Here is a 21,749-nt window from a genome sequence, read left to right as displayed (position 1 = left end):
TTTACCAAGTGAGCTTCATAATTTCATATGTTTTCATGTTGCTGTTTAGCATCTTTTTGTTTCAACTTGAAGGGCTCCTTTAAGCATTTCTTGTAGGACAGATCTAGTGGTGATAAACTCCCTCAGCCTTTGTTTATCTGGGAAAGTCTTTATTTTTCCTTCATTTTATTTTATTTATTTTATACAGCAGGTTCTTATTAGTTATCTATTTTATACATATTAGTGTATATATGTCAATTCCAATCTCCCAATATTTTTCCTTCTTTTTTTTTTTTTTTTTCTTTGCAGTACATGGGCCTCTCACTGTTGTGGCCTCTCCCGTTGCGGAGCACAGGCTCCGGAAGCACTGGCTCAGTGGCCATGGCTCACGGGCCCAGCTGCTCCGCGGCATGTGGGATCTTCCCAGACCGGGGCATGAACCCGTGTCCCCTGCATCGGCAGGCGGACTCTCAACCACTGCGCCACCAGGGAAGCCCTTTCCTTCATTTTTGAAGGGCTATTTTGCCAGATATAATATTGTTGGTTGGCAGATTTTTCTTCTGGCCATTATTTCCTTAGATAAGCTTTCTGCCCCTTTCCCTCTCTCTTCTCCTCCTGAGACTCCCACAGTATTAGTCCACTTGATATATCCCATAAGCTCCTTAGGCTTTCTTTACTCTTTTTCATTCTTTTTACTCCTCTGCCTGGATAATTTCAAATGACCTGTCTTTTATTCCACTGATTCTATTTTCTGCTTGATAAAGTCTGATGTTGAAACTTCTAGTGAATTTTCAGATCAATTATTATATTCTTCAGTTCCAAAATTTGTTTCTTTTTTACATTTTCTATCTCTTGTTGAAATTCTCATTTTGTCCATGAATCATTTTTTGAGCTCACTGAACATCTTTATGATGGTTATCTTAAATTCTTTTTCAGATAACTAATATGCCTGTTTCTTTAGGGTAGATTTCTAGAGATTTATTTTGTTCCTCTGATTGGGCCATTTTACTGTCTCCTTGTGTTCCTTGTAACTTTCTGTTGTTATCCATGAACTTGAAGAAATATCTACCTCTTCTGGTCTTTATGGATTGGCTTTGCATAAGGAAAGAGCTTCATCAGTCAGTCCAGCTAGAGATTCTGGGAACACTCAAATCTTTTCTGTGGATGTGACTTCTCCTAAACTTCTGTGTGTAGATTTCTAATTAGAGGTATTTCCTTTTTTTTTTTCTTCAGGAGCTGATAAACTCTTGCTCCCTCTGCTGTCTTCTGTACTGGGGTCCTCAGAAATAGTAGCATGCCACATAGCTCTTTTTTGCTCTCAGCAGCACCCAGACATCTACCTAGAGTATGTCCAGTTCCTTCAGTGCCCCAAGCTGAGCTAAATAGATACTCGTCCCTCAGGCAGCTCCTGAAAAGCCAGAATTCTGGACACACACTCCATTCTTCTCTCTGAGGGAGAGGCCACCAAGCTATATCACCTTCTGTCTGCTGTGCCACGGGTCCTCTGGAACAGCAGCATGCCATATAGCTTTTTTTTGTTTCTCAGTGGCCCCCAGGTATCTAGAGTATGGTGGGTCCCATCAGCAGAGACAGATGAGAAAGAAGCCCATCCTCCAGGCAGGCTTAAGGTCCAGTATACTCTTTCCCTCCCTGGGGAGAAGCTGGGAACTGGGAGTTTCCCCCAGATCACAAGGTGGTGTGCCAGAGGGTAGGACTCTGCCAAGACAGTGCCACAAATTTCCCAAGCAACTGCAGTGCAGCTGGTTGTGTACTTGCCAGGGGTGCAGGTGCCTCTTGGCTGGTTTCTGGATTTCTCACAAAAGGAACTGGTCCAAGTATTGTTGTTGAAATGGTGTCTCTGTGGGAAAAAGAAGGTCTGGTGCTTCCTATTCTTCCATCTTGTTGATGTTACCCCAGATTTTCTGCATGTTTAACATATTTTCTTCCTTTCTTTGTTATGGTGGTAAATCACATGGATAAATTTTCTAATCAAACTTTTTATTTCTGGGATTTCCTGGCTTATTCATGACTTTTAAAAATACATTGTCTGATTAGATTTACCAAGGGTTTGGAAATCAGTGTTACAACTATGTTCACATTAATTTCCATTTCTAACATTTTTTTATCTTGTATTGTCAAAGTTACATTACCCTCATAAAATTAGAAGGAATTTGTTTCTACTTTTTCTACTCTTTGGAAAACTGTGTACGCCTGGCAGAACTTAAATGTGAAACTCAAATTTCAATTTCACCTAAGTGTTCATAATATAGTATTACTTCTTTTATTAAGAACTTTATTAAGGTATAGTTTACATACCATAAAATTCACCCATTTTTTAAGTGTATGACTGAATGACTTTTAGTATGTTTATGGACTTGTGCAACTGTCACCACAGACTAATTTTAGAACATTTCCATCATCCATACCAGAAAGAAACCTCATGCCCATTAACAGACACTCCTCTCCCATCCCGGGGCCTACACAACCACTAACCTAAATTCTGTCTCTATAGATTTTGCCTCTTCTGGACATTTCATACATGAAATATTACTATATGTGGTCTTCTGTGACTATTTCTTCCATTTAGCATGTTTTCAAAGTTCATCATTCATGTTGCAGCATGTGTCACTACTTCAATCCTTTGTATTGCAGAGCAATAATCCACTGTACGGATATTTTGTTTCTCTATTCATCAGTTGATGTGCATTTGGGTTGTTTCCACTTTTGGGCTATTATGAATAATGCTACTATAAACATTCATGTACACATTTTTGTGTGAACTTATGTTTTCACTTCTCTTGGGTATATATCTAGGAATGAAATTGCTGGGTAATACAGTAATTCTACATTTTACCTTTTGAGGAACTGCCAAACTGTTTTCCAAAATAGCTGTTCCATTTTACATTCCCATCAGCAACGTATAAAAGTTCCAATTCATTTACATCCTCATCAACACGGGTTATTGTTCGTCAATTTATTAGTTTCAGTGATCCAACTTTCGTTTTTCTTGATCATGTCTACTGCATCTTTGCTTTCTACAATATTAACTTTTACCCTTATGTTAATAGTTCCTTCTATTTTCCTTGGGTTTGTTCAATTCCTCATTCTTAAATTGAATGGTCAGCTGATCAAAGTTTAGCTTTTCTGTAGTTTTAGTATAAGTATTTAAAGGTATACATTTCCATATAGGTACCAGTTTGCCTGCATTCTATAAGTTTTGATATGTATTGTTTCATTATCATTTAGTATGAAGTATTTTCTCAATTTTCATTTTATCTTCTTCTTTGACCCATTAGTTATTCAGAAATGTCTCTATAAGTTTGCATCAGAATTTTTAAACTTAACTTTTTAAACTGATTTCTAATTTCACTTGTGTTAGGCAATATTTTTAATATGATACAAAATTTTTGAAATTTGTGGAGAGCTGTGTTTTGGCCTAGTAATGTGACCATTTTTGGTAAATATTTAGAGCAAGACTTTTTATTGCTTTCTTCAAATAATGTATATCCTTAATGACTTTTTTTCAGCTTTATCTTAAAAGTGCTGAAGTTATCAATTTTTACATTACTTATTTTGAACCTAAGTTATTAAATGTTTATATTTTAGAAGCTTTCTGATTCCCTTAATAGCAAAACTCATTGAAATAACTAAAATACATGCACATTTAATTACATTCTTCAATTATTCTCCTTCTCTTCTCATTTCTCAGTTCTTCTCATGGACTCATCCTAATCAGCAGCATTTGACAGATGGTTATTCCCGTCTCAAAATATTTTCATCATTTGGCTTCTTCAATACTCTTTTCTCTTGGTTTTCTTTCTAGTTAACTGGCCTCTCCTTTTCTGGACCTTCCTCATCTGCCCAAACTCTAAGGGTTGGAGGCCCCAGGGCTCAGACCTGGTACCTCTTTTTTTTCCTATTTGCCTTCATTCCCTAGGTGATCCCATTCAGCCTCATGTTTTTAAATATAATCTAAATACTCCTAACTCCAAAATTCATACCTCCAGCCCAGCCCTTTCCTCTAAATTTTATACTCAGTTATCCTACTGCTCACTTGATATCTTCATTTCAGTGACAAACTGCACTTGGCTACAATGGTAAGCTGTCAATATGATTGTTAGCCCCTAGGGTTTTACATTTATTTTTTGGCAAATTCTGGTGTGCATTTATAAGAATAATAGTTATATTTTAATCCAAACTTCTTGGTATGTTTTCATATAAGGTTCCCACTACCCCACAATAATTAGTATATTATATTGTCAAATATATTCTATCATCAACTTTCTGTTCACTTTAATTAGAATCCTCACTGGTACCTTAAAGATTTAACTTTTTAAACCTTTCCCTATATGATTGGTCATCAAACTCTGTGTGTTAAACCAATGCAAAATCTCCTGCTTTTTTTCTAACTTTTTCTATTAGTATTGTCTAAATACTTATCATCTTTTGCCTTGATATTTAAACTATCTCTTATCTAGCTACTTGCATTGAATTTCTGTTCTCTTGAACTTTAGTATCAGTCCTCACTGTATATCAGAAGCATCTGAGAGCTTTCAAAAACTAGCAAGGTGCAGGGACCACCCCAGTTATTTTAATTTAATTGGTCTAGCATAAGACCTGGGCATAGGTATTTTTAAAACTCGCCAGGTGAGGACAGCATGCAGCGAGGGTTGAAAACCACAGATATATTGGATTACTCATTAGTCTCAACAATCTACTTTCTCACGTTGATGCTTTTCCAAGCTTTCTTTCTTCTAATGATTTTGTTCTACACACAAACCTTTCAAAATCAAATCAAATTTTAAGTCTAAGCCCAAATGCCATCACCTTCAAAAGCCTTACTAAATAATGACATCAATGAATAACAGTCTGTCTTTGTCCACTACATGTCCATGGTATATATTACATACATGCTATATATATAAGAGCTTCCTTGTACAATGGTACACATGTCCAACTTCCCTAATGTATCTTATACAGGGGACAAGGATCATGTTTAATTCATTATTGAATATCCCATTATTAGAGAGTCTTACATGTATTTGGTGCATTAAACTAAATTGAATTATAACCAATATAAACATACATAACTATCCATGTGCAAACCAATATTTTAGGCATTTAAAATCAAACACTAAAATATATGCATATTTAAAAATCATAATAATCCCATAGTGAGAAAAATGTTATAATTTGTCATTTCCAGTTATGTTGATATTTTAATGAGAGATACTTTCCTAAAAGTATATTGATACAAAGTGAAAACACTACTAGGAATATAAGACTGTGCAGTGTATTATAACACTGGTTCATTATAAACAGAGACTAAATTTCTAAGTGATGTTTTCAGGTCACATTTTCTTAATATTTTCTGTGGTAAGATCACAAGTGAAACTGAAAACAGTATAGGGAGTATGATTTTACAGTACATTGTGTTCTGAGTGATAATAATAGTTCCTAACAAAGTCTAATAAAAGGCACAGACATTCTGTTACAAATATCACTTGGTTCATCTAGAAGATAGGACGTAGGAATAAGACGGTCACGTCCAATTCCACATGGATCGTCAGCTCGGATCCTGGTTTTTGCACAGTTTACCTTTCGAACATGATCCGAGTGACATTTCACAAATTCCTGGATAAATGTTGCTACACTCTGCTAGGAGAGAGACAGGCTATGTCATGCACAGATCAATAATAGCACTGTGTTTCATCAGCCTCAAAATCAAAAGTGCTTCATCTGGCAAAAGCCATGGCCCTAGAGAATCTGACATATATAAACTGAATACCCTACAAGGAATGTGTACTACACAAGCTATTGGGGTAAGATAAAAGAAAACTCTGGAGATTAACAATGAAGTACAATAAGAGAGTACTAGTTTTCTACTTCATTATTACGAGGCATGAACACAGATCATAAAAATGGAAATGAGGCTATTTAAAATTCTACAATTCCTGACAGAAAAAAATGGGTCCTGAACTATAAACACTTTCAATCTTTTTAATAAAGGCTGTTATGTAAATAAATATAAAGCAAAGACAAATATAAGTTTAGGATACAATAGTAACCATATAAATCTCTGTAGACGAAAATGGTGTTTTGGAGATCCACAAAATACAAAATTATACGGTTTACTTCAGACTTAGTAGTTATCATGTTCAATGTTTATTTGCTAAATTAACCTAAAGACCCAAAGTATTTGTTGACTAGGTTATGCTCTGTGGTTTTTAATGCCAGATTCTGACACTTGGCAAAAGTCCTTTATTTGGGGATAGATTAAACTTATTTAAGATTAATTGGTTTATGTAATTGGACAAGAGACGAAGCAAACTTGAAATCTCAAATCCTAAAATGAACCTGCTTTGTTTCAGATGGATGTTACCAAAAAAGTTTCTGAGAAGAAAAATCTGCTGTTGCAGAGTTTAGCTGTATCTGATTCAGGGGGCAGGGGAATCAAGAATTCATCAAGACTCTCCTCCCCATGGTCCAGGCAGCTGGTCGACTAGGCCATTGGCCCTCAAGCGGTGCCTTGTCCCTTATTTAGCTCTGGGGAGTGCCTGGCAGACATGAGGGCTGTAGAGATGGACTTGGAGGGCAGACGGGTAAAACTACTTTAGAAGGTGCACTTCCTACCTGTACGAATCCTCTTCTCTTGGGGCTTGTGGATGGAAGAGTTTTAAAGGGTGGATGGATAGTTTGTGAGGAAGGATGTTTGAAAAGTCAGAGGCCTGCAATGTGAGTCACAAAAGAGTCTAGAATGGGCTTTCAGTTTAGATGGAAGTAGGCTCTGTGCAGCAGTCCCAGAAGACTTGCACAAGAAGAGGTTCAGACAACAGAAAATAATCCTAAGCAATTGTACAGTGGGTTTCCATTGAAAGTGATTTTTGCTGAATTTGGAGGATATAAAGTTGTAAGCATTGAATCTCTGAATGAGGTTCATCCATCTGAAGGATCTTCGAGATGGCAGAGGAGTAAGACATGGAGATCACCTTCCTCCCCATAAATACATCAAAAATACATCTACATGTGGAACAACTCCTACAGAACACCGACGGAACACAGGCAGAAGACCTCAGAATTTCCAAAAGTCAAGAACTCCCCATGTACCTGGCCATGTCGCTGACAGGGTCTTGGTGCTCCGGGCTGGTGTCAGGCCTGAGCCTCTGAGGTGGGAGAGCTGAGTTCATGACATCTGTCCACCAGAGACTTCCCGGCCCCTCATAATATCAATAGGTGAGAGTTTTCCCATAGATCTCTATCTCAATGCTAAGACCCAGCTCCACTCACCGACCAGCAAGCTCCAGTGCTGGACACCCCATGCCAAACAACTAGCAAGAAAGGAACACAACCCCACCCATTAGCAGAGAGGCTGCCTAAAATCATAGTAAGGTCAAAGACACCCCAAAACACACCACCAGACGCAGTTCTGCACACCAGAAAGATAAGATCCAGCCTCATTCATCAGAACACAGGCACCAGTTCCCTCCAAAAGGAAGCCTACACAACCCACTGAACCAAACTTACCCAGTGGGAGGAGACACCAAAAACAACAGGAACTACGAACTTGCAGCCTGTGAAAAGGAGACCCCAAACATAGTAAGTTAAGCAAAATGAAAAGACAGAGAAATTAAAACAAACAATGATGAACAACACAATAAATGAAATTAAAAATTCTCTAGAAGGAATCAATAGCAGAATAACTGATGCAGAAGAACGGATAAGGGACCTGGAAGACAAAATAGTGGAAATAACTACCACAGAGCAGAACACAGAGAAAAGAATGAAAAGAATTGAGAACAGTCTCAGAGACCTCTGGGACAATATCAAGTGTACCAACATTTGAATTATAGGGGGCTCAGAAGAAGAGAAAAAGAAAGGGACTGAGAAAATATTTCAAGAGATTATATTGAAAACTTCCCTCATATGGGAAAGGAAATTGTCAATTTCTCATTCAGATTCAATGGAGAAATTAAAACCTTTACAGACAAGCAAAAGTTAAGAGAATTCAGTACCACAAAACCAACATTACAACAAATGCTAAAGGTACTTCTGTAGGCATGAAACACCAGAGAAGGAAAAGACATACAACTACAAACCCAAAACAATTAAGAAAATGGTAGTAGGAACATACATGTTGATAATTACCTTAAATGTAAATGGATTAAATGCTCCAACCAAAAGACACAGACTGGTTGAATGGATAGAAAAACGAGGCCCGTATATATGCTGCCTACAAAAGACCCACTTCAGACCTAGGGACATGTACAGACTGAAAGTGAGGGCAGGGAAAAAGATGTTCCCTACAAATGGAAATCAAAAGAAAGCTGGAATAGCAATTCTCATATCAGACAAATTAGACTTTAAAATAAAGACTATTACAAGAGACAAAGAAGGACACTACATAATGATGAAGGGATCAATCCAAGAAGAAGATATAACAATTGTAAATATTTATGCACCCAATATAGAAGCAAATCAGTACATGAGGAAAATACTAACAGCCATAAAAGGGGGAATTGACAGTAACACAATCACAGTAGGGGAATTTTAACACCCCACTTTCAACATGGACAGATCATCCAAAATGAAAAAATATAAGGAAACACAAGCTTTAAATGACACAACAGACCAGACAGACTTAATTGATATTTTTAGGACATTCCACCCAAAAGTGAAAGAATATACTTTCTTCTCAAGTGCACATGGAACATTCTCCAGAATAGACCACATATTGGGTCACAAATCAAGCCTTGGAAAATTTAAGAAAACTAAATATTATCAAGCATCTTTTCTGACCACAACGCTATGAGACTAAAAATCAATTACAGGAAAAAAAAAACACAAATCCACGGAGGCTAAACAGTGCACTGCTAAATAAGCAAGAGATCACTGAAAATATCAAAGAAGAAATTAAAAAATACCGAGAAACAAATGACAATGAAAACACGACAATCCAAAACCTATGGGAAGCGGCAAAAGGAGTTCTAAGAGGGAAGTACATAGGATTTCAAGTTCACCTCAAGAAACAAGAAAAACCTCAAATAAACAATGTAACCTTACACCTAAAGCAACTAGAAAAAGAAAACCCATAGTTAGGAGAAGGAAAGAAATCATACAGATCAGAGTAGAAAGAAATGAAATACAAAAGAAGAAAATGATAGCAAAGATCAATAAAACTAAAATTTGGTTCTTTGAGAAGATAGACAAAATTGATAAAGCTTTAGGCAGACTCATCAAGAAAAAAAGGGAGAGGACTCAAATCAATGAAATTAGAAATGAAAAAGGAGATATTACAACTGACACCGCAGAAATATAAAAGATCATTAAGAGACTACTACAAGCAACTATATGCCAATAAAATGGACAACCTGGAAGAAAGGGAGAAATTCTTGGAAAACTACAACTTTCCAAAACTGAACAAGGAAAAATTAGAAAATATAAACAGACCAATCACAGGTAATGAAATTGAAACTGTAATTAAAAATCTTCCAGGGCTTCCCTGGTGGCACAGTGGTTAAGAAAACGCCTGCCTATGCAGGGGACATGGGTTCGATCCCTGGTCCGGGAAGATCCCACATGCTGCAGAGCAACTAAGCCTGTGCGCCACAACTACTGAGCCTGTGCTCTAGAGTCTGTGTGCCACAACTACTGAAACCTGCGTGCCTAGAGCCTGTGCTGCACAGCAAGAGAAGCCACCAAAATGAGAAGCCTGTGCACTGCAAAAAGAGCAGCCCCTGTTCGCCGCAACTGGACAAAGCCCACATGCATCAACGAAGACACAACAAGGCCAAAAATAATAATCAATAAATAAAATAAATACATTTACAGGAAACAAAATCTTCCAGCAGAGAGGGTGTGGAGAAAATGGAACCCTCTTGCAGTTGGTGGGAATGTAAACTGATACAGCTACTATGGAGAACAGTATGGAGGTTCCTTAAAAAACTAAAAATAGAACTACCATACGACCCAGCAATCCCACTACTGGGCATATACCCTGAGAAAACCATAATGCAAAAAGAGTCATGTACCACAATGTTCACTGTAGCACTATTTACAGTAGCCAGGACATGGAAGCAACCTAAGTGTCCATCAACAGATGAACAGATAAAGAAGATGTGGCACATATATACAAAGTAATATTACTCAGCCATAAAAAGAAATTCAGTTATTTGTAGTGAGGTGGATGGACCTAGAGTCTGTCATACAGAGTGAAATAAGTCAGACATAGAAAAACAAATATCATATGCTAACACATATATATGGAATCTAAAAAAAAAAAAAGGTTCTGAAGAACCTAGGGGCAGGACAGGAATAAAGACATAGAGACTGGACTTGAGGACACAGGGAGAGGGAAGGGTAAGCTGGGACGAAGTGAGAGAGTAGCACTGATACATATACACTACCAAATGTAAAACAGATAGCTAGTGGGAAGCAGCTGCATAGCACAGCAAGATCAACTTGGTACTTTGTGACCACCTAGAGGGGTGGGATAGGGAGAGTGGGAGGGAGATGCAAGATATGGGGATATATGTATATGTATAGCTGATTCACTTTGTTATAAAGCAGAAATTAACACAACGTTGTAAAGCAATTATACTCCAATAAAGATGTTAAGAAAAAAAAAACTTAAAAAAAAATCTTCCAGCAAATAGAAGTCCAGAACCAGAAGCCTTCACAGGTGAATTCTATCAAACATTTAGAGAAGAGTTAACACCTATCCTCCTCAAACTCTTCCAAAAAATTGCAGAGGGAGGAACAATCTCAAACTCGTTTTATGATGCCATCATCACCCTGATACCCAAACTAGACAAAGATACTACAAAAAAAGAAAATTATAGACCAATATCAATGATGAACATAGATGCAAAAATATTCAATAAAATACTAGCAAATAGAATCCGACAACACATGAAAAGGATCATACACGATGATCAAGTGGGATTATCCCAGGGATGCAAGGATTCTTCAATAAAACGTAAAACAATCAATGTGATACACCATATTAACAAATTAAAGAATAAAAACCATATGAACATCTCAATAGATGCAGAAAAAGTTTCTGACAAAATTCAACACCCAATTATGATAAAAACACTCCAGAAACTGGGCACAGAGGGAACCTCCCTCGACATAATAAAAGGTATATATGACAAACCCACAGCAAATATCATTGTCAATGGTAAAAAACTGAAAGCATTTCTTCTAAGATCAGGAACAAGACAAGGATGTCCACTCTTGCCACTATTATTCAACATAGTTTTGGAAGCTTTAGCCACTACAATCAGAGAAGAAAAAGAAATAAAAGGAAACCAAATCGGAAAAGAAGAAGTAAAACTGTCACTGTTTGCTGATGACATGATACTATACATAGAAAATCCCAAAGATGTGACCAGAGAACTACTAGAGCTAATCAATGAATTTGGTAAAGTAGCAGGATACAAAATTACCACACAGAAATTTCTTGCATTACACTATACACTAACAAAGAAAGATCAGAAAGAGAATTTAAGGAAACAATTCCATTTACCATCGCAACAAAAAAATAAAAAACCTACCTAATGAGGCAAAAGACCGGTACTCAGAACACTATAAAACACTGATGAAAGAAATCAAAGATAACATAAAGAGATGGAAAGATATATCACGCTCCTGGATTGGAAGAATCAATTCTGTGAAAATGACTATACTACCCAAAGCAATCTACAGGTTCAATGCAATCCCTATCAAATTACCAATCGCAATTTTCACAGAACTAGAACTAGAAATTTTACAATTTGTATGGAAACACAAAAGACCCTGCATAGCGAAAGCAATCTTGAGTAAGAAAAACGGAGCTGGAGGAATCCAGCTCCCTGACTTCAGACTATACTACAAAGCTACACTAATCAAGACACTATGGTACTGGCACAAAAACAGAAAGATAGATCAATAGAACAGGATAGAAAGTCCAGAGGTAAACCCATGCACATATGGTCACCTTATCTTTGATAAAGGAGTCAGGAATATACACAGTGGAGAAAAGACAGCCTCTTTAATAAGTGGTTCTGGGATAAATGGATAGACAAATCAAAAAGAATGAAATTAAAACACACCCTAACACCATACACAAAAATAAACTCAAAATGGATTAAAGACCTAAATGTAAGGCCAGACACTATGAAACTCTTAGAGGAAAACATAGGCAGAACACTCTATGACATAAGTCACAGGAAGATCCTTTTTGACCCACCTCCTGGAGAAATGGAAATGAAAACAAAAATAAACAAATGGGACCTAATGAAACTTCAAAGCTCTTGCACAGCAAAGGAAATCTTGAACAAGACGAAAAGACAACCCTAAAAAAAAAAATATATATATATATATATATATACAAGCAGCTCATGCAGCTCAAGAAAACAAACAACCCAATCCAAAAATGGGCACAAGACCTAAATAGACATTTCTCCAAAGAAGATATACAGATTACTGATAAACACATGAAAGAATGCTCAGTATCACTAATCATTAGAGAAATGCAAATCAAAACTACAATGAAGTATCACCTCACACTGGTCAGAATGGCCATCATCAAAAAATCTACAAACAATAAATGCTGGAGAGGGTGTGGAGAAAAGGGTACTCTCCTGCACTGTTGGTGGGAATTTAAATTGATACAGCCAGTATGGAGAACAGTATGGAGTTTCCTTAAAAGCTGAAAATAGAACTACCATATGACCCAGCAATCCCACTACTGGGCATATACCCAGAGAAAACCATAATTCAAAAAGATACATGTACCACAATATTCACTGCAGCACTATTTACAGTAGCCAGTACATGGAAGAAACCTAAATGTCCATCAATAGATGAATGGATAAAGAAGATGTGGCACATATACATAATGGAATATTACTCAGCCATAGAAGGGAATGAAATTGAGTTTTTGGTAGTGAGGTGGATGGACCTAGAATCTGTCATACAGAGTGAAGTAAGTCAGAAAGAGAAAAACAAATATCGTATGCTAACCCATATATATGGAATTGAAAAAAGCGGTACTGATGAACCTAGTGGCAGGGGAGGAATAAAGACACAGATGTAGAGAATGGACTTGAGGGAACAGGGTGGGAAGGGGAAGCTGGGATGAAGTGAGACAGTAGCACTGACATATATACATTACCAAATGTAAAATGGATGGCTAGTGGGAAGCTGCTGCATAGCACAGGGAGATCAACTTGATGCTTTGTGATGACCTAGAGGGGTGCGATAGGGAGGCTCAAGAAAGAGGGGATATGGGGATATATGTATACATATAACTGATTCACTTTGTTGTATAGCAGAAACTAACACAACATTGTAAAGCATTTATAGTTCAATAAAGATATGAAAAAAAAATAAAAGAGTCTGACTGCCAATGCAGGGGACATGGGTTTGAGCCCTGGTCCAGGAAGATCCCATATCTTGCAGAGCTACTAATCCTGTGTGCCGCAACTACTGAGCCTGCGCTCTAGAGCCCGTGAGCCACAACTACTGAGCCCACGACCCACAACTACTGAGCCTACGACCCACAACTACTGAGCCTACGACCCACAATTACTGAAGCCTGCACATCTAGAGCCTGTGCTCCGCAACGAGAAGCCACCGTAATGAGAAGCCCGTGCACCACAATGAAGAGTAGCCCCTGCTAGCCACAACTAGAGATAGCCTGCGTGCAGCAACAAAGACCCAACGCACCCAAAAAGAAGAAAAAATTAAGATTCTTTCATATTATATTGTGTGTCAATATTTCACTAATATTGGTGATTTAATAATATTCCTTATATGAATATATCACAGTCTGTTTATCCGCTCACTAACAAATGGACATTTCAGTTGTTTCTACCTTTTGGCTATTATTAATAATGCTGCTATGAATAATACTGCCTTAACATTGACTGTCTTCTTATATGGTGTCTTAAGGTAAGATAGAGGCAAGAGATTGGGTTTTCTCATTTCTTTTCTGAGCATGCACATAGCTCTATGAATGCATGTGTCCTCTAGATTCCCAAGAATATGTCAGAGCCTTTCAAAACTCTTATGGGCATCTCATTCCCCATTCAAGCTATTTGGTTAATATATTGTTTGACGAAAACTGGAATCCATCACCCTCAGGCAACCTGAAGTTAAGACACTTGCCTGTACTGTAGCTGACAACCCCATCCACCAACCCCTCCCTGCCGAGAAGAGAGCTGTCCACACTGAATGAGATCAGAGTGCCTGGGGTCTTCCAGAGAACCACTGGATAGAGCAAATAATGACAATTAATTGGGAATGAGGCTTACAAGGAGCTCCAGTTCCATTCTGCTTCTTCTGGTAGCTGCCAGGATGCATGGGGAACATGCACTATTGTTTTTCCAAGACTATTGCTGACCTGGGACAAATTAAAATGCCTGTTCCATCAAAGTTTCCTGTTCTTATCTAGACACATTTGTTTTTCTTGAATAAACACTCCTTAGATCCTTGCAAGTATGGTTAATTTCCAGAGTTTCACTGAAGAATTGTAAGTGATCCCTAATATGCACACAGAGTCTCTATAAAATGCTTTATAGTTTTCATGTAAAATACCTCTGCTTGATCTTCAATCTTTTTAAAGATAAGGAATTCATCTTTTCAGCTTAGAAAACCTGTAACTTCCTTGAACCATCTATTAATTCCCTTAGGAATACTACATTAACACTTAGAAGACTTGGTTCTGTACCCAGTGTTATGAAAATGTTGATTCTCAACAATTTTTGCCCTTTTTCCATTGTTTTTATGGAAGAGTAAATTTTCAAAGTCCTTACACTAATAGTGATATATGCTACAACATGGATGAACTTTGAAAACATTATGCTAAGTGAAAGAAGCCAGACACAAAAGGCCAGATATTGTTGATTCCATCTATATTAAATGTCTAGAATATGCAAATCCAAATAAACAGAATGTAGATTAGTGATTGCCTAGGGCTCAGAGAGATGGGGAAATGGAAGGATGATAAGCAAAGGGTTCAGGGTCTCTTTCTGACGTTATGAAAATGTTCTAAAATTGATTTTGGTGATGGTTGCACAACTTTGTCCATATTGTAACAACCACTGAATTAAATGATAGAATTGTCTGGTATGTGAATTATGTTTCATTAAAGTTACTGCCAAAAATAATAATAGTGGGTGATTTTACCCACTCTCAATAATTGATACTTCATTTACCTCACTATCAATAATTGACAAAACTGAACAGAAAACCAGCAACAACAGAAGAGTTGAACATCAGTATTAACCAACTACATGTAAGAGATATATATAGAACACCCAACCCAACAACAGCAAAATACAAATTCTTATCAAGTTCAAATGGAATATTCTCCAAGATCTACTATATGTTAGGTCACAAAACAAGTGTTAATACATTTATAAAAACCAGATCATAGAAAGTAACTTCCAGTGTAAGTGTGGAACATGGGTCAAGATTGGGTATAAGTCCACTCTTGGAATAAAGGCCAAACACAGTTCCTGTTAGTACAACTAGTATACCACTAATCTTTTATAAGTAAAACATTTCTAAGCATTGCTTGAATCAAACCACTAGATATTGGAAGTAGGGAATTTATAATTTAAAATTATGTGTGATAGTGGTTTAAAAATTATTTTCTAGAATGATGAAAATATTACTTCTGTGTAAACAATAAATCATTCCTTATACACACAAATACCTTTAAGAATGGATACTTAAGCAGTCTCCCAAGGCAATAGAAATAAGAGCAAAAATAAACAATAATATTGGGAACTAATCAAACTTACAAGCTTTTGCACAGCAAAGGAAACCACAAACAAAACAAAAAGACAACCTACCAACTGGGAGAAAATATTTGCAAATGGTGTGACCAACAGAAGCTTAATATCCAAAATATACAAACAGATCATACAATTCAATAACAACAATAGCAAAGAAAAATTCAATCAAAAAAAGGCAGAAGACCTAAGTAGACATTTCTCCAAAGAAGACATACAGATGGCTCATAGGCACATGAAAAGATGCTCATCATTGTTAATTATTAGAGAAATGAAAATCAAAACTGCAGTGAGGTACTAACTAACACCAGTCAGAATGGCCATCATTAAAATTTTACAAATAACAAATGCTGGAGAGGGTGTGGAGAAAAGGGAATCCTCTTACACTGATGGTGGGAATGTACATTGTTGTAACCACTATGGAAAATAGTATGGAGGTTCCTCTAAAAACTAAAAATGGAGTTGCCATATGATCCAGCAATCCCACTCCTGAGGATATACCCAGACAAAACTATAATTCAAAAAGATACATGCACCCCTATGTTCAGAGCAGCACTATTTACAATAGCCAAGACATGGAAACAACCTAAATGTCCATTGACAGATGAATGGATAAAGATGTGGTATACACACACACACACACACACACACACACAATGGAATATTACTCAGCCATTAAAAAGAATGAAATAATGCCATTTGCAGCAACACAGTTGGACCTAGGGATTTTCATACTAAGAGAAGTAAGTCAGAAAGAGAAAGTCAAATACCATATGATATCACTTATATATGAAATATAAAATACAACACAAATGAACATATCTATGAAACAGAAGAGACTCAGAGACATAGAGAACTTGTGGTTGCCAAGGGGGAGGAGGGGTGGGGAAAGGAAGGATTGGGAGTTTGGGATTAGTTGACGCAAACTATTATATACAGGATGGATAAACAAGGTCCTGCTGTATAGCACAGGGATTACATTCAATTCCTTGTGATAAAACCATAACAGAAAGGCATATGAAAAAGAATACATATGTATAATTGAGTCACTCTGCTGTCAGCAGAAATTAACACAACATTGTAAATCCACTATACTTCAATAAAAAATTTTTAAAAAGAATAGAGACTTAAGGAATAATCTGTTGTTTTTTATTTGCTTTAAGATTAAATTATATAACCAGCAGTAAGGTATACTGTGTCTAAAAATTGTTACAGAAAAGTCAGCTCACCTGAGTAAAAACATATGTGTTATAGGAACACATTAATATAGATATTTATATTAAAATCTTCACATTTTATACTAGTATTTGCAAAGAAGAGCTGGGGCAATTACTAGTTAATAATGTGATTTATAATGATAAACGGAAAGTTTTAGACATGGGCAAATGGGCGAGCTTAATGAATTTATGGAGCCTGCTTTTAAAATCTAAGATATAACAGAAAAAATATGACATAAAAATGTTAAGGTAAAGAAAAAAACTAAGTGGAAAAGGAATTCTAGTAAAATACTTGTCAAAAGATTTGGAGTTCTCCTTAATAAGACCTTATTTAAGAAATCTAGATATCAAACATTTCAGCAGTTAGCAGTGTCTGGGAAATTTTTAAACTCATAGACATGTCTAACACAAATATGAACCAAACAACACATGTAAAACAAAATATCCATTTTTAAAATATAGTCTACTGGAATTTATTTGTAAAGTTCCCTCTACCTTTATTGTCTGTCTGCTTGTTTGAAACCGCTGATCAGACACTTGCTGCTGGTGAAGGAGCTTTTCATTGACTTCTTTATATTCTTTAATAGACAGTTTTGCTGCTTTTTTGGCATTCAAAAGTACACTGTTCTGTTGTTGCAAGGATACTATACGTTCTCGTAATAGAATAATACTGCTATTTGACTTCTGGGCCGTTACATTTTTCCAGTTTTCTCTGTTAACTATACAAAAAGAATGTTAATAATTTTTTTAAAAATCTCATTAAATTAAAAAGACATTGTTAATTCCGTATGTATTCTTACCTCTGGTAGGACCTGTCGTATGTGAACTCTTTTGAATATTACTATTCTTCTTTTGAAAAGTTGGATTTTTGGTATTCTTGTGAAAATAATTCTAAATTTGAAAGTTTCATAAAAATTAGATTATTACTCAATAACAATTTCAAGTGAACCAACATAGTATACAATATTTCTTTACTTAAAAACATATTTGTACAGAGTTAAAAAATAAGTCTGGACAATAAAATTCTATAATTGATGCCAAGAACTCATAAATGAATGTAATACGTGCACTAACGTTGACCTAGCAGGTAGAAGATAAAAATACAAAAATGAACCCAAAAGTAGTAGAAATTTAACCTATGAACAGTTTACAAAGCTAGGAGCAAAAGTAGTAAAAGTGACAAAAATAAAATAACTATATTTAATAATGTATTCTCTGGGAATCTAGTTCCTTTTCTCAAATACTGTTCTCCATTGTAGAATGACAAATCCCTTCTTACAAATGAAGCTAAAATAATGTTGATGAAAATAAAGTAACTTTCCTTGAATCTGTATCTTTTCCTCATGACATTCCAACACCCTGAGACTAAATAAAATGAAGCCATGTTGACTTTTGTTTCAAACTGTTTCACCAATCTATAAAAGCTTTCCCAAAACAAAAACTTAAATAGGAATATGTATAATAGGATTATAAATCCTAATAATAAAATATGTTGTTTTGTTTAAGAATTTATTGCCCGGGAAACAGGAAAAATATCAACCTAGAAAACTATTTCTTTAAAAAAAGGAATTTTTTTCAAACAACCCAATTCAGAAACATATAAAAATGGAAGGAAAAAATAAATTTGACCAAATGTTACTTTGACAACGAGCCATATATTTTATATCAACAGATATATAAACTATACTATATTATACATAAGGCATGGCCCTAAAGTAACAGAACTGATTTATTAACACAAATACCAGAAACTTCTAACTAAGATAGGGTTTTCCTTTAAACGAATTACTTTCCTTTAAACGAACCATGTTTCATTAAATATCTCATTTGAACTTGTCTTCAGAACCAGTATATAAAATATATTTTTAAATGTTTCATTCCCTTATTAAGATTCAGTTAATATTATGCATTGGTCATGTATCTACCACTATAAAAAGATCCAAAATAGAACTATCAAATTACCAATATTAGTTACCAGACTTGATATCAAATTAACTGGACCTAAAATAAAAAAGAGGCTTCCATTTCCAGTACTATTATTGATCAGAAATCCAGAAATATTCTTATACTTTTGAAGGAAGCACACTTAAAGCATGTTTTAAACATGACAAAGTGTTATGGGAAATTCTGAGGCCAAAAATAAAGTAAAGCAAGAATTCAGAGGGATTTCCCTGGCGGTCCAGTGGTTATGATTCCAGGCTTTCACTGCTGGGGGCCCAGGTTCAATCTCAGGGACTAAGATCCCACAAGCCATGTGGTGCAGCGAAAAAAAAAAAAAGAATCCAGAGAGACAAGTGACAAGCAAAGTGGCTAGCAAAATATAGGACAACTCATAATCCCTTGTGACCTCGAAATTCAATTTAAATACCAAAGCAGAATATAGGAGGAAAGGAGAGAAAGCCTAGGCCCCAGCTCCAGATGAGAAATTTGAAGTCACAAAGCTAGGGCACTGTATATACCAATAGCCTGTACCTTTTTTATTGCTGAGTAGTATTCTATGGTATCGATGTATCATAGTTTGATTAACCATTCAGCTATTAAAGAAAATTTTGGTCGTTGCAGTTTTTAGCTATTAAAAATAAAGCTGTTATGACCATTCATGTACAAGTTTTTTAGGTAAACATAAATTTTCATTTCTATAAGTGTCCAAGAGTGAGAGAGCTGGGTTGTATGGTAAGCGTATGATTAATATTTCTTTTTCTAAAGAAACTGCCTACTGTTTCCCAGAGTGCTATACCACTTTATATTCACACAAGCACTGCATAAGAGATCCAGTTTCTCTGCATCCTTGTTAGCACTTGGTATTGTCGCTATTTTTTATTTTAGGTGTTCTAACAGATGTGTATCTCATCAGGGTCTTAATCTGCATTTCCCTAATGGTTAATGATGCTGAATGTCTTTATGTGTGCGTACTTGCCATACATTTATTCTTTTCAGTGAAATGTCTGTTCATGTCTTTTACCTGTTTTCTCCTTGGATTGTTTGATTTTCTACTGCTGAGCTTTAACAAAATCCTTATATATTCAAGATATCAGTCCTTTGTCAAATATATGATTTATAAATACTTCCTCCCAGCCTGTAGTATGTCTTTTTAATCCTCTTAATAGGGTCTTTCACAAAGCAAAAGTTCTTAATTTTTGATGAAGTCAAAATTTGATGTTTTCTTTTAGGGATCATGCTTTTGATAACATGTCTAAAAACTCTTCAGCAAGTCTTAACTCCCAGAGATTTTCTCTTATGGTTCCTTCTGAAAGTTTTATAATTTGTTTTACACTTATATCTGTGAGCTATTTCAAGTTAATTTCTGCATAAGGTGTGAGGTTTAGGTATAGGTTTAGGGATCTCCAATTGTTCCAGCACTATTTGTTGAAAAGACTATCCTTCCTCTATTGAACTGCTTTTGCACACTTTTCAAAAATCAGTTGTTTTTCATACTTGTGGAGCCACTTCTAAGTTCTATATTCCATCATGTAAGTATTAAACCTTTCTTCCCCTCTTGGTGGGTGTTTGGTGTCACCAGTCTTGACATCAAATTGAGTGGTGGGGAATGATGACATCCTCTGTGGGGCAGACACAAAATAGTTATCTTATTTTTTGGTTAATTTCCCATTTGGTTCTTTTTTATATATTCTATTTCATTGATGAGAATTTCTATTTCATTCTTGAGATGTTCTATTTTTTCATTTGTTTCAAACCTGTTTGTAAATGCTTGTTGAAGCATTTTTAATGACAGCTACTTTAAAGTGCTGTCATATAATCGGATTGTCTATGTCATCTTGCTGTTACCTTCTGTTGTTTCCTTTTTTTCATGCAAGTTGAGGTGTTCCTGGTTGCTAGGTATAATGAGTGATTTTCAGTTATATCCTGGACATTTTGGGTATTATGTTTCAAGACTCCATATCTTATTTAAATCTTTTGTTTTAGCAGGCTTCCTCTGATGCCACACTCACGGAGCAAGGAGGACCACCTCATTACCGCCAGTTGGGGATAGAAGTCCAGTCTCTGCTGACACCCTGGTTGGGGAGGAGCACCTCATTACTCTCGGTGGGGGTGAAAGTTCAGGCTCCCCACAGACCTCTGCTAATACCACCCTGGTTGTGAAATGGAGCAGGACTTTTTTTCTGCTCCTAACTTGGCCTCTCTTGACACAGTGCGGAGGGTGTGGGAGGCTTTATAGGTATGCGAGGTAATGAATGTCCAAATTTCTGCACTTCACCTCTGAAATCTAGAGGAACCCTGCTAGGAAACAAAAGGGGCATCTCTTTATTGCTGGATAGAGGCAGATGTCCAGCTCCCTATGTGGTCTCTAATGACATAAATTGAGGGAGTCATTACCATTGGCCCCTCACTGGGCCCTGTTAGAAGGAGGAGGGATGCCTTCTTATAGCCAGATGAGAGTGAAAGTGTAGGTTCCCCACTAGGTCTTTACTGGTGGGGGTAGCTGTAGGGTTGTAATTTTTTCTGTGGTGTTCGGCTAGAGTACTACAGTTATTGTGTAAAAGTTTTCTGTCTTACTGGGCTGTCCATTTCCTAGTCCTTTGACTAGAGAGAACAGGGTTTTACAGGGGGCTTTTATCATCTAACCAATTGGCCTTTCCAAGTTGCAGGTTTCTTCAGCATCCAGGCCAGGATATGTCAGGCAAAATGAAAACCCAGAGAACTCACCAACCATGTTCTTCTCTCAGTGCTGAGATCCCTACCCAGTGTGTCTCCTCTCCACCTTTCAGAGTCTTCTCATAGTTTTATTATTAAATTTATATTTATACAGTCC

General features: G+C 36.3%; 1 protein-coding gene across 3 annotated transcripts in view; it reads right to left on the bottom strand.

Annotated features, from left to right (window-relative positions):
• Positions 1-21,749, bottom strand: part of CNTLN (centlein) — a 323,167-nt gene that overhangs the window by 68,028 nt on the left and 233,390 nt on the right. For all 3 annotated transcript variants that reach the window (XM_024760487.1, XM_024760489.1, XM_024760488.1), the window contains 2 exons: positions 17,779-17,869; positions 17,474-17,697 (listed from right to left, as the gene is read on the bottom strand). In XM_024760487.1, the coding sequence (XP_024616255.1) occupies positions 17,474-17,697; positions 17,779-17,869 (315 nt within the window). The remainder of the gene's footprint in view (positions 1-17,473; positions 17,698-17,778; positions 17,870-21,749) is intronic.

This window comes from Neophocaena asiaeorientalis, unplaced genomic scaffold (assembly GCF_003031525.2).
Source record: "Neophocaena asiaeorientalis asiaeorientalis breed wild unplaced genomic scaffold, Neophocaena_asiaeorientalis_V1.1 scaffold174, whole genome shotgun sequence".
Taxonomy (NCBI): Eukaryota; Metazoa; Chordata; class Mammalia; order Artiodactyla; family Phocoenidae; genus Neophocaena; species Neophocaena asiaeorientalis.
The sequence above is the reverse complement of the archived record's forward strand: the minus strand, read 5'-3'. Positions and strand labels throughout refer to the sequence as shown.